The sequence below is a fragment of the Wolffia australiana genome, chromosome 2 (assembly GCF_029677425.1).
Source record: "Wolffia australiana isolate 7733 chromosome 2, ASM2967742v1".
Classification (NCBI taxonomy): domain Eukaryota; kingdom Viridiplantae; phylum Streptophyta; class Magnoliopsida; order Alismatales; family Araceae; genus Wolffia; species Wolffia australiana.
In genome coordinates this window covers 15,459,019-15,474,480 of record NC_135836.1, presented here as the reverse complement: position 1 = coordinate 15,474,480, position 15,462 = coordinate 15,459,019, and the positions used below count along the sequence as shown (strand labels likewise).

Here is a 15,462-nt window from a genome sequence, read left to right as displayed (position 1 = left end):
ATAGTTTATCCTGAGGTATTTGTAAGGTTTATATCAAATGGCTATCGGATGTATCCTCATCACACTAAAACATCAACAGTTAATTTTAGGCACAAAAATATATAAAAATCTCTAAATCTTACAATAAAGTCACATGACTTTAACTCTATTTATTACATTAAAAGATAATTTAATTTGGAGCTATTGATAAATAATTATAATTTTATTAATAAAATAAAGCAATCATGTTAATAATTTCAAGGTGCTTTATTGTTACACAATAATAAGGTAGTTTCCAAATATAAGAGTCTTAATAATCCTTTATTCGTGCATTGTCATAGATGTTAAATTCCACTGACCAAGCGGCTGGGTGACTCATCAATGTACAATAAACCTTACATTAATACAAAATACTTAGAACATGGAAGCACGGCAACATATATTTTAAATATCTAGTTATATATCATTATGGCTAAAATCTTATAACAATCATTTCAAGTTAAGATGATTCGACCATAGAATATGGGAGGTGTATAAAAGGATTTAGTAAAACACAACGAAGCGTGAAAAGGAGTATCCTCAAAACATCAACGTAAATATCCAATTGTCGTTGGAATAACATAAATAATTATTCATGAGTGCACAATGCAAATAATTAATCTTGACGTGCGTTATTTAATTATTATCCACTTAGGCATCATTAAAAAATCTGGGTTGCCAACTATGTATAGAGATCACGCGCGATATGATGCACTCAAGAAATTAATCATATAAAATCAATCACAACTTATGGAATTCATCGTTAGTTCTTGTTGGTTGGTTAAACCGAAGACCTCGAGCGATGGATTTAATCAGCATGGTCGCCATTAAAGCTCTCTCAGATTAAGCCAATACGGACCAGAAAGTCAAGAATGAGTTCAGAGAGTAAATTTCGAGGGTAAAGATAAACCATTTAACCAGTAGAGGAACATAATTCAAAGATGCAAACCCATGTGTTCACGTCCTCTGTTCACACCGAACTGCTTTGTTTATTAATGTGTTCAGAGGACATTTTGGTGGAGTCATTTCAATTTTCACACCTTGGTATTCGTACCAACATGCATATAAAGTTTTTCTTATTATATTCCATTCTACACACGACAAAATGGCAAGATTGGGGTGGGAGCTCCCACCGCTAAGGCCAGCGTATAAGACGAATCACCTCTCTGTGACAACCCAGAATGGGCAGAATTCATCTTAGTTTTTACTAGGCTATGTCACATCCGGATGACGAAGACGTTGATCAGTAGCAAGGATTTTTTTAGCAAGAGTAATGGTTGACGATGACGCGTTTAAGACCACTTCTCAATTTGTGAGTGTCATCCTTGCGCTGGGGCCATGGAGGTCTTCTCTGTATCATTCCAATTTATTACTATGGTTTTGGAAGTTAATCATAAGTTATTACTAGGGTTAGCAGGAAAGAGGGTTGATGGTGACAGAGTATCAGAATAGATGACGTTGACGTGTGGTTGACGTGTGCCGAAACCCATATCACAGTGGATGTCGGGCTAGGGTTCGTGATGGCGAATTTGTTTAGCAAGAGTGATGATTGACGATGATGGGGTTTGGATGTTAATTATAAGCTATTACTAGCTTTCACGTATGAAAAATGTTAGCAAGAACAATGGTTGACGATGACAGAATGTCAGATGATGTTGACGTTGCTGTTGCTTTCTTTATTACTTAAAATAAAATAGAGCACTAAAATACACATAATAAACTATTGACATATGTTTTCAGGGATAATAGCACGGTACATCCCAAACTGTTACGAAAATCTGAGATCTACCCTTAACTTTTTTTTTAGCACCGTATATCCCCAACTCATGATATTGAAAAGTGGCTATCCCGGTGACGTCATGGATCTCCACGTCGCCTGCCAGGTGGAATCATGGCCAGGTGGAATCCACCTGGCTGCCACGTGGATATCCATGTCATCACCGGGATAGCCACTTTGAGATTAATTAAAGGGAAGGGGGAGAGAGAGAGACGCGTTTGAGTGGGAGAAGAGAAGGAGATCAAGAGAAGGAGAGAAGAGGGCGCTGCCTCGACCTCCTCTCCGACGCAGAAGCAGGCGCAGGAAGAAGGCGCTTCTTCAGGGGTGGCGAGGGCCATGGACAACACAGAGTCTTCCGCCGGTCGCAGAGAGATCGAGGGCCGGCGCCGGGGCTCTGGCAAGGGGAAGGATTCGGCGAACAAGGGGAAGGAGAAGGAGAAGGAGCAGGATGTTTCTAGGGCAAGGGAAAGGGAAAGAGTTGCAGAGGGAATTCTAGGGTTGAACATCGAATCCGGCGGGCGTGGAGACGACGACGACGACAACGACAGCGCCAAGATACTTCCCTCGGCGCCGGCCTCGACGATCTCTACGGCTCTTCTCTCCTTCTCTCGATCTCCTTCAACGTGGGCCAAGACCTTCCTCTCTAGCCATGTCTTGTTCCTTCTGGCAACAGTTGCCTGTTCAGAATTGGAATAGACGCAGATAGAGTGGTAACCAGCTTGCTTCATCACAAACGTTGTCTCACAGCCATAACCGCGCTCATTGATTTCTTCCATCTTCACTTTGGCTGGGAATCTACGAGATCGTCTGTACAGTGGTTTGATGGGAGATTTGGCTTGGTCCCCCATGGCTGTTCGTCCTCTTTGATTCTCTCTAGGCGCAAAAAAAGAATTTTATTGAGGAGAGGAATGAGCACCAGATGTTGTGAAAAGAGTTTCTTTGAAAATTCTAGCCACAAATTATATAATCTGTAATGTTCGTTGACTTTATTTATAGTGTTCAGATGTGCGGCTATTTGTGATGTTAAATCCCATCTGGTTTACTAAAATCCCGTTCTAGATTCATTATATTATTTTACGTGAATAAAACGATGTTTTCATCTGGGCTATATTTAGATTGTTAGCATTCCATTCATCAAAATTTGCCACGTTTTTTTTTCTTCAAAAATAAAAGGGCAGCTAGAAAAAATTCTGCACAAATCTTCTGCATACTCGGTTGTTGTGAGGTGTTTAACTGTTGTTCATGAGGTGGAATGATAGTCTCTTTTGCTATAACTATCTTTCAGTACTTATTTATTTCATCATAGTCTCTATTTCTCTATCCTTCAATCACTCCAGAAATGGCACTGATCAAGAAATATATGGTACATATTTCCTTGTGGTAGCACCAACCATTCCAGAGGAACAAGATTTGTCATTAGATTTCATTTTAGAACCATGTGCTCAAAGTACTCCCTCTTAGGCACTGAAAAAGACCAAATGATATGGGGAGCTGGAGTCAAATCCAACCACACGTCACAATGAAAGCAGAGTCATAAAACTTGTGCATGATAACTTGACTGAGGGGAATGAAGAAATTTCAAACTGCAAGAAAGTAGTATGAATCGTCACAATATCCAATTACAAATTGCATGTCATTCAATTGAAGCTGCAAATTTAATTTTCCAGCGTTGGTTTCCATTTCAATTCAGACCGTCCAGACCAGATCTATTTGTTATAAATATGAGACAAACAGATTTTTGAATTATGTTTCTTAAAAACAACATTGTTGTCATTGTTTGTGAGGCGTGATGGACAGATAGTTAAAAGTAAAATCCTGAAAGAGAAAACTTCATTTATTTCATAATCATGATGTGGAAGGATGACTATGTTGTCATCGAAGTGTAGCTGAAAGGGCCTTGCTACATAGAACAGTAGCCAAGAGTTTGATTGGTGATTTTGAGAAAGTGCAGTAAAAAACTTTGTTTCATCCCATATGTGGCTCCATTTAATAGCATTTTAGATATGTTCCTGGAGGGTGAGTTTACGAGCAGATTCTGATGTCAATGAATTAAAGTTTGTTAATGAGACCACAACACTCTTTGATATTTTTGGTGAAAGCAAGCTCACAATTTTTCAAATTCTATCACGGAAACAATAAAGTTTGTAGGAGCATTCCTACAAACAATAATGCCAAAGGTTTGCCAGCCTCCTCACGTCATGTTGAATAGCCATGACTGAGGGAGAGAGGCCCCTAAAAATGTCAGGTTTTGCTTTCTGCAATTTTAATCGATTGATTAATTAACACACTTGCACCATGTTGACGAGAGAGACTAACCTGGGACAGATTTTTAAGGCCCCCAGTTTGCAAGATCCCTACCTGAACCTTCCCTTTGAGCTAATGTGTGGACATGCAGGATTTAGTCGAGATTCATAAAATTTGAATAAAAGAAGGAAGCAAGTGATAATGGTCAATCAAGGAACCTCGAAGCGTCTTGCGCGCCGCATATCTAGCTCTATAACAAGTATGCTTCGAAACTGTGATTCCAAACTGTTCGTTTATTTCTCGCATTATATCTACCACCTGCCAGTTCATATTCATTCGAAACCGCTCTAAGAAGTGGTTTGCAATCCAATGGTAATCGGCTTGTCTATTCCTCAGATCCCTACTGCATGTATGATTATCATTTAGTGTATTGACAACAAAGTGCTCCTTCCTACTATCCCAACTAGCATATATCCTCCACGGGCAATCTTTGTTACAAATCACTTCCATTTTTTGCTCACCAGACTTCAAAAATTTAATGTTGAACCCATTCCATATAGCATGGTTCTTCACAGCTGTCCTAAATTGAGAGGGCGATACAAATTGTTCGCCGACTCGAAATTTAATATCCTCAAAGGGGCATCTTTGATCATACGTTGCGCCATTGTCTACGTTCCTTCTATTCTCCCCCTCATCATCAGTTAAGATGTCCTCATCCGAATCAGCATACTCACTATTTCTCTGGCCGTCAGTAAATCCATCATTCCATTCCTCACTTGAGTATCCACTGAGCTCACTTGAATACGTGTCACATTCTTCGTATTCTCCACATGGATTATATTCAGAATCACCATCATTATCAGAAACAGCCCTTTTAAATAAAAATGGACAATAGTAAGGTGTAATGATTTTCCAAAAGCATCCAGAACTTATATGCACAAATACAAACAGGATCAAACGGAGTATGACATGGTGCATGGTGTTGGAGATGAATGGACCATATTAATAGGATCTTGAATATCCAAGCAGAAAATTTTCGGTGCTTAAACACAGAATAGAAACATAGATCCTAAACTCAACTTACAAAAGTCATTTGAAATTTAAAGTAGGATTGAATCAACTTTTAAGAACAAGAGGAATGGCGAAGCAAATGAAAGAATTCAAAAAAATGAGGAATTTTGATCAGAGCGCATGAAAGGAAATTCTTAGGAAAAACATTGTGAGGGAAATTTGAACGATACTCAAAGGTAACAGCGCCTATCTTAAAGAAATTAAATAAACAATTCGCAATATGATTTGTAATAATTCCATGGGCAGTGAAGAATCCTTCCAGACTGGAATATTCAGCTTTTAATGTCAAAAGTGACAAAAAAGGGATGGATTTTCTGGTGAAAAAAAATATTCCACTACGGAATATGAATTGAGTGTGCAAAATATAAAATTAAGAAATTTCAGCAAAAGTGACAAAAAAGAATGGATTTTCGGCTTTTAATGTCAAACAAAGGCATAAATGGAAAAAAAATCCCCGGAGCAAGAAATTTGATTCAACTCAATAACAACAGAGATTAAAGTCTTGAAAAATCGGGTGAAAAATAGTATTCGACTATGGAATATAAATTGAGTGAGGAAAGGCCTTACCTTTCCATGTCCTGAATCAAATGGGGAGCTCCCCAACTCAACCCACCCATCTCCATTACTCGCCGGATGATACTGGCAGCACTCCTGATCAAACGTCAATAAGAAAACTGGGAAAAAATAAACGTTAAAAGTCCGGCAATAAGACGAATTCCCAAGCATCTCTGCGCGAACGCGACGGAAATCGAATATATCAAACAAAATTTCTTCAATCTCTAAGCGAAATCGGTTAATTTCGGGGGGAAAAAAGCCCAAATCGGAGGGACTTCGAGAAGAGGGATCCAACGCTTCGCCCTGAATTGACGGATGAACTCACCTAAGATCGAGAGGAGATCGAGAGGGGTTAGAGATGGGCGGCGCTGTCGGAGGGTTGTAAGGGGCACCGCCTCGCGATGGGTGCGATCATCAACATAGGGCTCCTCAGGAGTAGGAAGAAGTAGGAAGACGACGAGCTCCCTCAAGCGGCGTTAGGCGGTCGGAATCTTCCGGCGCCTTCTTCCTGCGCCTGCGTCTGCGTTGGAGAGGAGGTCGAGGCAGTGCCTTCTTCCGTTCAAATTCTTCACTCTCCTTCGTGCTATTTCCTTCTCTTCTCCCACTCAAACGCGTCTCTCTCTCTCTCCCCCTTCCCTTTAATTAATCTCAAAGTGGCTATCCCGGTGATGACATGGATATCCACCTGGCAGCCAGGTGGATTCCACCTGGCCATGATTCCACCTGGCAGGCGACGTGGAGATCCATGACGTCACCGAGATAGCCACTTTTCAATATCATGAGTTGGGGATATACGGTGCGAAAAAAAAAGTTAAAGGGTAGATGTCAGATTTTCGTAACAGTTTGGGATGTACTGTGCTATTATCCCTATGTTTTCATGAATCCCAACTGTCCTCTCTTATTCCACGAATGTCACATAATTAAAAGGATATGAAATTCTTCATCCTCCCTTTCTACTACATGGTATTGGCCGTCATCGTTATCGTCTTCATTGGAAACTTTGAAAATAAACACTAGAATGGACGTGTTCACGTCCCGTCCCGTCCCGTCCCGTCCCGTCATATCCTGCTCAACGACAGTGATGGGACGGACGGGACGCACCGTTAACACAGTGTCGTGGCAGCGCGAGAAGAGATTTTCCCGCTGATACTTCCTGGGATTCGCATTGAATGCAAACTCGACTTTCATCTGTTCATCAACATCGACCAAGCTATCTGCCCATGTATTTTTCCTTGATCTCTTCTGTACTATTCTTCGAGTCTATCGCTTTGTTCTCAAGATAATGGCTAGCCCACAGCGGAAAAGAGTAAATTTCTGAAAAAAATTACGGGTTTCGAAGTCAACCCAATTCATCATCGTTTTCCAAGATCATCATCGAGAAACATGGTAAACGCGATGATCACTGCGGAAAAGAGTAAATATCTGGAAAAAACACGTAGTAAGAGAATCATGGGGTTCGAAGTCAACCCAATTCATCATCGTTTTCCAAGATCATCATCAAGAAACATAGTAAACGTGATGACCGCTGCGGAAAAGAGTAGATTTCTGGAAAAAAAAAATCATGGGGTTCGAAGTCAACCCAATTCATCATCGTTTCCCAAGATCATCATCGAGAAACATGGTAAATGCGATGATAAAGCGGGGATATATTTTTCATGGCAAAGGTCTCGGATTTCATGCACAGAGGAAGAACATCAAGCGAGAAGGGGATCGAGCCGGGAAGGGGCGGAGCCGGGCGGCGCGCGGCCTTTCAAGAGCACCCTGAGCTGAGCCAACTGGCAGTCGACTCGGGCGGCGCCGCCTTCCTCGCCGTTGCGCGAGCACGGCGACGACGACGACCGCCCCCGCAGCCCCCGAGGAAACTCCACGTACCCCTTCATCGCCCTCTTGATATGCGGATTCTCCGGCGACTCTCTCTTCTGGCAGGGGCTCCGCCGTAGCCCCCACGGCGTGATCGCCGCCGCTGCTTCCTCCTTCCGGCGAGAAATCTCAGCCGTCCGTTCCAAAAGCTCCTCCGCCCTCTTCCTCAGCGCCCGCTCCATCTCCAGCTCCGCCTTCATCTCCTCGATCTGCGCGCGCGCCCGGCGGAGCTCCGCCGCCGCCGCCTCGTCTCCGCCGGAGCGCCGCCGGTGACGGCGGCGCCGCCGCTCCTCGTAGAACGGGTTGTCGTAAAGCTTCCAGCTTGTCGAAGCCGTCTCCTCCCTCCTTCCCTCCATCTCTCCGCGGCGACGAAGAAGACAACTGTCCTGCTTCTCCTCATAAACACGGTGGGTGGTCGGCTTTCCCCCAAATGACAGCTCCATTTCTCTTTTCTTAAATGCTTGGTTGAGTCCTCGGTCTCGTCGCTGCAGGCGCTTTAATCGCTCCCCATACGCGCGATAGGAGATAGCCAGAGAGGTGACGCGCAGACTGGCCCTGGCCCGGCCCGCCTTGCTCTTACCCGGGCCTTTACTGTTCATAAATCGATATCGTCTCGAAGAGCCTCCATGAACACGTTTTCCATTCCAGAGAAGAAGATTCAGGGTTAATTTTCGCCGGTTAAGTTAGTATCCGTCGAAGTCGGTGCTATCGCGCCAACTCTGAGGTTCATACGATTGGATTAATGATGCTGGCTATGGATTAATTGATGAATTCGCGGTCGGGCATCGCTGAATCAGAGAGAGTTGTGAATCAAATGCTCCGGTCGTTTTATTGGAAGTAATAATTTTTGACAATCGTTCACGGGTTCTTCAAACAATCATAAATTTTGCGCTATTTAGTCACCCTTTTCGAGGTATTCAGGAGAACAAGCCTCTGCTATACTTTTATCTGATGGTCCAGACAAGTAATAATTTTTGTCCCTCGTTCATGGGTTCTTCAAATAATCATAAATTTGTGCTAGTTTGTCACCCTTTTGAAGGAATTCAGCAGAACAAGCCTCTACCATACTTTTATATGATGGTCCAGACAAGTAATAATTCTTGTCCCTCGTTCAAGGGTTCTTCAAATAATCATAAATTTGTGCTAGTTTGTCGCCCTTTTGAAGAAATTCATGAGAACAAGCTTCTACCACACCTTTCTCTGATGGTAGGGACAAATAATAATTTTTGTCCCTCGTTCATGGGTTCTTCAAATAATCATAAATATATGCTAGTTCGTCACTCTTTTGGAGAAATTTATGAAAACAAGCTTCTACCGCACTTTTATATAATGGCCCGGAAAAGAAATAATCAAGTACAAAACAGAAAACTTCAGAAGACGAGGGCAACAGACGAACCGATGTTTTTTCAAACAAATCCTCCAAAATATATATTATCCTTCATCAAATCCCACACGCTTTTTACAAAATATGCATATAATACTTGAATATCAGTCGCTCATCAATGCCAAACTTCACAGCTCAAACTCGTCGTCTTGCTTCAGAGCTTCTCCTTCTTCTTCATCATCCTCGATCGCAAAATACGGATTATGCACCTCGGGCCTGAACTTGTACCCAGTGAATACGAAGAATGCAAGCGTCCCCAGCTCCATGGCAACCTCAGTCGTCCACAGATAACGATAAGAGACGATAAGAGTCAACGCGTAAACCCCAATCCGAGTAAAATAAATGTAGCAGATAACAACAATGTAGTAATGTCGGAACAAGGTCAGCTTCATAAGATTCACCGCGGCCTTTCCATCCGTCTGCGCGGCCTCTCTAAGTTTCTTGATCGACCAGACTATCGGAAAGAGAACCGCGCAGCAGCAGATAACGTCGACTAGCATGAAGATCTGCTTCCAAGTGATGAAATCTCTCGTAGCGTGAGGGCCTTCGTCGAGGATAACCTGAGCGATATTAGCGATAATCTGCAGCGGAATAACCACGACGAGCACCTTCTTCTCTCTGTCCTGAAGATAAGGCTTGAGAAACGACCACCCAGTTCCGATAAGAACGATAACGGTGAAGAGAGTAATTCCCTTGAGAAAGCTGAAGATGTAGAAGGGCACGTCCCAGCCGTGGGCGTAGCCGCTGAGCTTGACGTGGGCTTTATCCTCGGCCTCGCAGAGGAGGTTAACGGCTTTGAGCACGACCAGCGCGAGCATGCAATAGTGTATACGGAAGACGGTGAATCTCTTCTTGTACAGGACGATAATCCACACGGCGGATAGCGCGAGATAGGCGAGGAAGAAGAAGAAGTAGACTTTCGGTAGAATATCGCTTCCCAAGGGGAGATAGTCGCGGGCGCCGCTGTCGGGGTCGATGTTGTACATGGCGGAGGCCACGTCCATTGATATCTCCGTCGGAGCGATGCAATTGGCGAAGAGGAGGGTGTACTGACCGGGTTTTTTGACTCGGTGGACGAGGTTGAAGGAGCGAGTTTTAGGGTTTCCGGGGAGCTTGTCGAAGGTGAAGACGATGTCGAATTCCGGGATTCGGAGAGCGCAGATTCCTTCTTTCCCCTCGTTCTCCCGGATTGCTGAGAGCCAGGTTTGTCGCGTGGTGAGGAGAAATCCGAGTTGGGTGTAGTCTAGGTTGGGTTTTGGGGGGTAGATTTTGATGCTCGAGACGTTGAGTTCCAGCGAGCCGTTCGCCGCGAAGCCGAAGTCATCGATGGGGATGATGGAATTGCCGTCCGATCGGTGCTTGGAGAACCTGATCTCCGCTAGAGAAGGCGCGATCGAGCTCCCGGCGAGCAGAAGGAAGAAAAAATTAACGATTTTCATCTATGATTGTCGCGGAAGTCGCGATCCCCTGCTCTCCTCTGCAAATTCCCGAGGATTCGGACGAGTTTCTCTCGTTTTGTCGCCCGCAGGTAAGACCCGAGAGGCCTGAGGGAAGAAGGGAAGAAATCGAAGAAAATATCTAAATAGATAACAGAGTTAACAGTACTGAGCACAAAGTCAACGAAGAGCTGAAAGGGATGCCTTTTTGTTTAAAAGAAGTCTTCATAACATTAATGTAGTTGAATTTCTTATTTGGGTTTCCGAGCTAATGTGCCGAATTTCCTATTGGAAAAGAAATGTTATATTGCATCTTTCAAGCTTCATCCCCCCAAAAGTTCTGATCTAGCATTAGATTGATTGAATACAAACCTTGATCATTTAGGTCCATAATTCGGTCTGGACTAGAGACACCCACTGGGTCGGATCTAATTAAAAGATCTGACCCAATGTTCTAATCTAATAATCTGTACCAACTTGGTTAGAACAGTTGGAAGCCGATCGACCAAATATGAATAATAGGTTCAGTAATTTAAATTTATTGTTCATTTATAATAGGTAATAAAATGAATAAATCAAACAGGACCAGCGATCTTGACTGCGCCTCCGCCGCTTCCCTGATGTTGTTTTCCACTGTGGCCTTCACCTCCCCAATATGTACCTTCTCGATTGCTCTCTTCAGACACCCATGATGAACCAACACTTAAGGTTGAATATAATAATTAAGGTTTCTGGTTTGTAGAATAATATTTATAGTTTTCCTTATGAACGCAGAGCAAGAAGGGGTGGAATCCACAGGGAACAAGTTTTGAATAAGTAAAATTTAGCTTTAGATATATATATAGAGATTTTAATATTTTTTCACCTATGACTTATTAAAAGCATAATAGTGCAAAAAATTGAAATAAAATGGCGAGAAAATATTTTTCCTAATTAACCTAATTTATTCAGAATTTATGAAATAATTCAAAGACTTTTAATATAATTTTATAATAGATAAAAAATACTAAATAAATACCTTAGCCAGCTCTTCCTCAGCAACGGGTGGCAGTGGACGGTGGTGAATGTGAGTAGAGTGGAGCAGATGAAAGAGTAATGCCACTGGTTGTGATGTAGATGGTGGTGGATACGCACTAGTGACCAACATAGGGGGGAAAGTGATGACACCTTTACCATCATCGTTGGCAACGGATATGGGCGACGAGTAGGAGAGTTGGAGGCAAAATGCGACGGAGGCAGATTGAGCGTCTAGTTTTATTTTACATTTAATTTGCCTGAATGGAGCGAAATTTGGTTTTATAGAAACTCACTCGAGAATGTATAATGAGAGTGAGGTTTTATCCACATGGATTGGGATTTAAAGATAGTAAAAGGATGGAAGATAATTAAATAGTTATTGGGAGGAAGTATTTAATAAAAAATAATTTAAGATGATATGTAATATTATGTAAAAGTAGATGTTGTTAGGGAGAAGTAGGGAAAGAAAGAGATAATAAAATATATTTTTATAGTATAGTTAAGTGCAATACTTATATATATTATATATTAAGGTAGTAGGATACTGAAATGGATTTATAGTATTAAAATAATGGAGGATGTGAAGATAGGTAGTGGAAGAATTGTTTTTAGAGTTTTAATTAAGATTTAAATTACATGTACGAAAGGAGAGATAGATATAGTGACTACAGTAGATTAAGCTTAAGGAAATTACTGAATATATATCTATGTATTTTTATTAAAGCATATTAAGAATAATAATGAGAATATGAGAATAATAGTTATCATGATAATCTTTAGATTCATGAAACAGAGAAATATTTATATATAATTAGTGTCTAAGATGGTGAGAGATAGGCAGGAGAATAGGTATTAGCTAACTTTATAAGAGTTTATTTAATTATAGAGAGAGGGAGAAGATAAAATATAATGAGGAAGAGGAAGAGTCATTGAGGCGTTTTAAATTAGCAAATCACTCTGCTTATGATAATTAGGAACAAAATACAAAGGTGTCATTTTTACAAGGACGGGTTCTATTTAAAGATTCGAGATAGTTGATTGATAGAGGATGTAAATACGGATCAAACCTCTTGCATTTTACTGGTTTTCATCTTGGTCAAAATGCATGCATTCACTTATTCAATCCCCTGGCTTTCTCCATCTTTGTGATCATAAGCAAAACAAATAGGAAAATATTGTATTGGATTTACTTCTTCATTCTTCTTATTTAATTTTTACTCATAAGTAATTTATATATTTTAGTTTATTACAATCCTCATTTTTTAAAAATAACATTTCTCAACACGACTACATTTATTGGACAATTTCAATAATACAATAAATAATTTCTCTTTAATTTCATTGCTTTTGGATTTGTAGAAGTTCTAGTGCATAGACCATTACTTTGAGGATATGAGTCCTTATTATGTTCATTGATTGCATGTAGGCCAGAAATTTATACTTGAGTTTCTCCTCATGGTATAAAATAAATATTCAAATATTCATCACTTTCTAAATAATCATCAATACAATAAATTTAACATTGAATCGCATCATAATAAAATGAAAGTAAAAACCAATCATGAGAAAATTAAACAAAAAAAGTTTCGGATAATTTTGTGGAAATGTATTTCTATTGACATGCATGATAAGGTTCAATATTTCTCTAAGATGTAATATCATAATATTTTCAAATTATTTGATTAAAATATGAACTCATTATGTTGTAATGAAATAATCAAAGTGAGTTGGTGATGAACCAATAATTAGGATTAGAAATATCATTTTAGGATTATGTTTGATGCAATAATATTTATAATTTTCTTTATGAGCAATGGGCATGTAAGGGTATAAAATGCAGGGAGAAATATTGAAAAAGTGAATTTTAATTTTAATATTTATATTAATATGTATTTAAGGAATTATCTTTGATTGAACGAAACAAAACTAGTGGAATATAATTAAATAACTCTATGAAAGCAATAAAATACGAATACTATTTAACCTGACTTATGTGAAATTAATAAAATAATTTTGGAATTTTATTGAATTTTATAATTTAAAATATAAATTAACTTTAAATAAAGTACATCAGCCACTACTTTTGGAATGACGGGTGATAGTTGACTATTGACGGTGATGGACATGAGTGGAGTGTAGAAGATGGTAGAGATATCACCAGTGATTTTGAGGAAGATGATTGAGGATTCACGCCAACAAGCGACGGAGCAGGGCAAGTGATGATTTTGTTGTTGATGGTGGAATGAGGAGGGAAATAAATACGCGCCGAAGAAGCAACAGAGTTGGAGGTGGCGAGCATGATGGTGAAAACCTAGGATATAAGTGACAATAACCTAGAAAAAAGGATGACTACACAAGCTGGGAAAAGACAAAGATCACACTGTCCTTGTTGTCACCTGCCTAATGGGCCTAGGGATAAACTCAAAATCTGAGGGTTTTTATTTGTCATTGTTATTTTTGAGTTTAATCCATAAAAATACAAGTTTGTGATCCGTTATGCAAATTAGCTAGTGATCAGTATGAATCATACCCACAAGGACCTGTAATTAAGGATTTAATATTATTTAAATAGTTATTAATAAGATGAGATGAGATACGCATAAAGTCTAGGGTTGAGAGATGAGAAAATGTAAGGCTATAGGGAGATAAAACTAATATAATTATAATTGACAGTAGAGATTGATTATCACAATTTTATAAGATTGAATGAGAGTGAGGATGTAATGGCAATAATGTTGAGAATCTATGGGAGCGACATATAGAGCGAGTCCCAAGGAGAATGATGAGTGATGATGATGAAACAGTGATGTAAAAAGGGTAGGACATGATCAAGGGGTGTATGAATGTAATGCAATGGTAGAGGGTTACAGTTAAAGCGATCTCAGCTAATGATAATGCTGAGAATAATTAATGTAAGGCGATGCTGCTTACACTAGATCCTTATATTCCACCAAGATCACGGTGATTTATGATTAGATTTCACTATTTTTACTCAATTTTGGTAAAAGTGGAGCAAACCGATACCTTCGGTTCAGGTTTCATGTCTTTATTGAAAGTTTGGTACAGGTTTCAGTCTGGACAATAAACCAGACCAAAAGTAGAACAAAAAAGACAAAAAACATATATCAGTCTTTTCATGTGAACTTCAAGCTTTTCATGACATAACTAGATAATTTAAAAGTCTTTTATGATATTTTCTTGATATAAATTCATAAGCTCTCTAAACGGTTGAAGGTCTAGACAACCCTCTTCAAAGTGAATTAAGGGTACCCCTAGCTTTGAAAAATCAAGGTTACTTAAAGTGCATATGCTGCCATGAAGGATAACTTATTAGAGTATGAGGTTCTCTCAAAGTCTAAGTCTATGCTAAATATTGTTACAATTCTGGACCCAAGAATAAAGTTTGTGTTTATTCCAATGAGCGAACATAATTCTATCATTCAATATGTAGTTTTTTTCTTGAAAGTACACCTAATTTGTTGACTTCAAATCCTCATTCAGTTAATCAAGATAGGTGTGTTCCAAGCGCGAAATGATCAAAAGTAACGATTGCATTGATGGAGCCAAAGTAAAAACACTATAATGGTACCAATACCCATGTCTTGCTATCCTTACAATAAAATATTATTAATCAGTGCATCAAGGGCTCCATTGGAGCGTATTTTTCTGCAGGGAGAGGAGTCCTGTCGTTTTCGAGAGGAAGGTTAGCGGTCAAAACAATATCAATTTTGATGACTATGAGATGTTGCACTCGTGAGGTCCATGTAAATGATGAGATAATGGAATCTGAAACAGATAATGATGTACAAGAACTCAAAGGAGTCCTATTTTTATTTGGTTTGTGTGACATTCTACGGCTCTCAAAAACTATTATTTTGATTTTGTGTCTTATTACTAAAAAAAATGAGTGCTCACACTTCGTTATTTTCTATTGGTTGTTGAAAGTCCCAAAATATTCCTCATCTTCTTGTATTCCACAACTCGCAACTCCGAGAGTACCACATGTACATGTGGAAGAAAAAGACAACTTAGTAATGTTTAAGCATAGTGATGTGATGGCGCATCACCACATGCCATTCACTATCCCTCTCTTTCTTTTT

General features: G+C 39.9%; 1 protein-coding gene, 1 non-coding gene and 1 pseudogene across 2 annotated transcripts; all 3 read right to left on the bottom strand.

The window, feature by feature from the left end:
* Window positions 1–1,312: 1,312 nt before the first annotated feature.
* Window positions 1,313–1,411, bottom strand: LOC144700350 (U6 spliceosomal RNA). Its single transcript, XR_013580721.1, has one exon. It is a non-coding gene; the product is annotated as a U6 spliceosomal RNA (small nuclear RNA).
* Window positions 1,412–7,181: 5,770 nt separating this feature from the next.
* LOC144716371 (uncharacterized) lies at window positions 7,182–8,124 on the bottom strand. Its single transcript, XM_078591489.1, has one exon. The coding sequence runs from the start codon at window positions 8,122–8,124 to the stop codon at window positions 7,360–7,362; it is 765 nt and encodes a 254-aa protein (XP_078447615.1). The 3' UTR covers window positions 7,182–7,359.
* A 695-nt stretch (window positions 8,125–8,819) lies between these two features.
* On the bottom strand, window positions 8,820–10,471 carry LOC144716967 (protein CANDIDATE G-PROTEIN COUPLED RECEPTOR 7 pseudogene; annotated as a pseudogene).
* Between the last annotated feature and the right edge of the window lie 4,991 nt (window positions 10,472–15,462).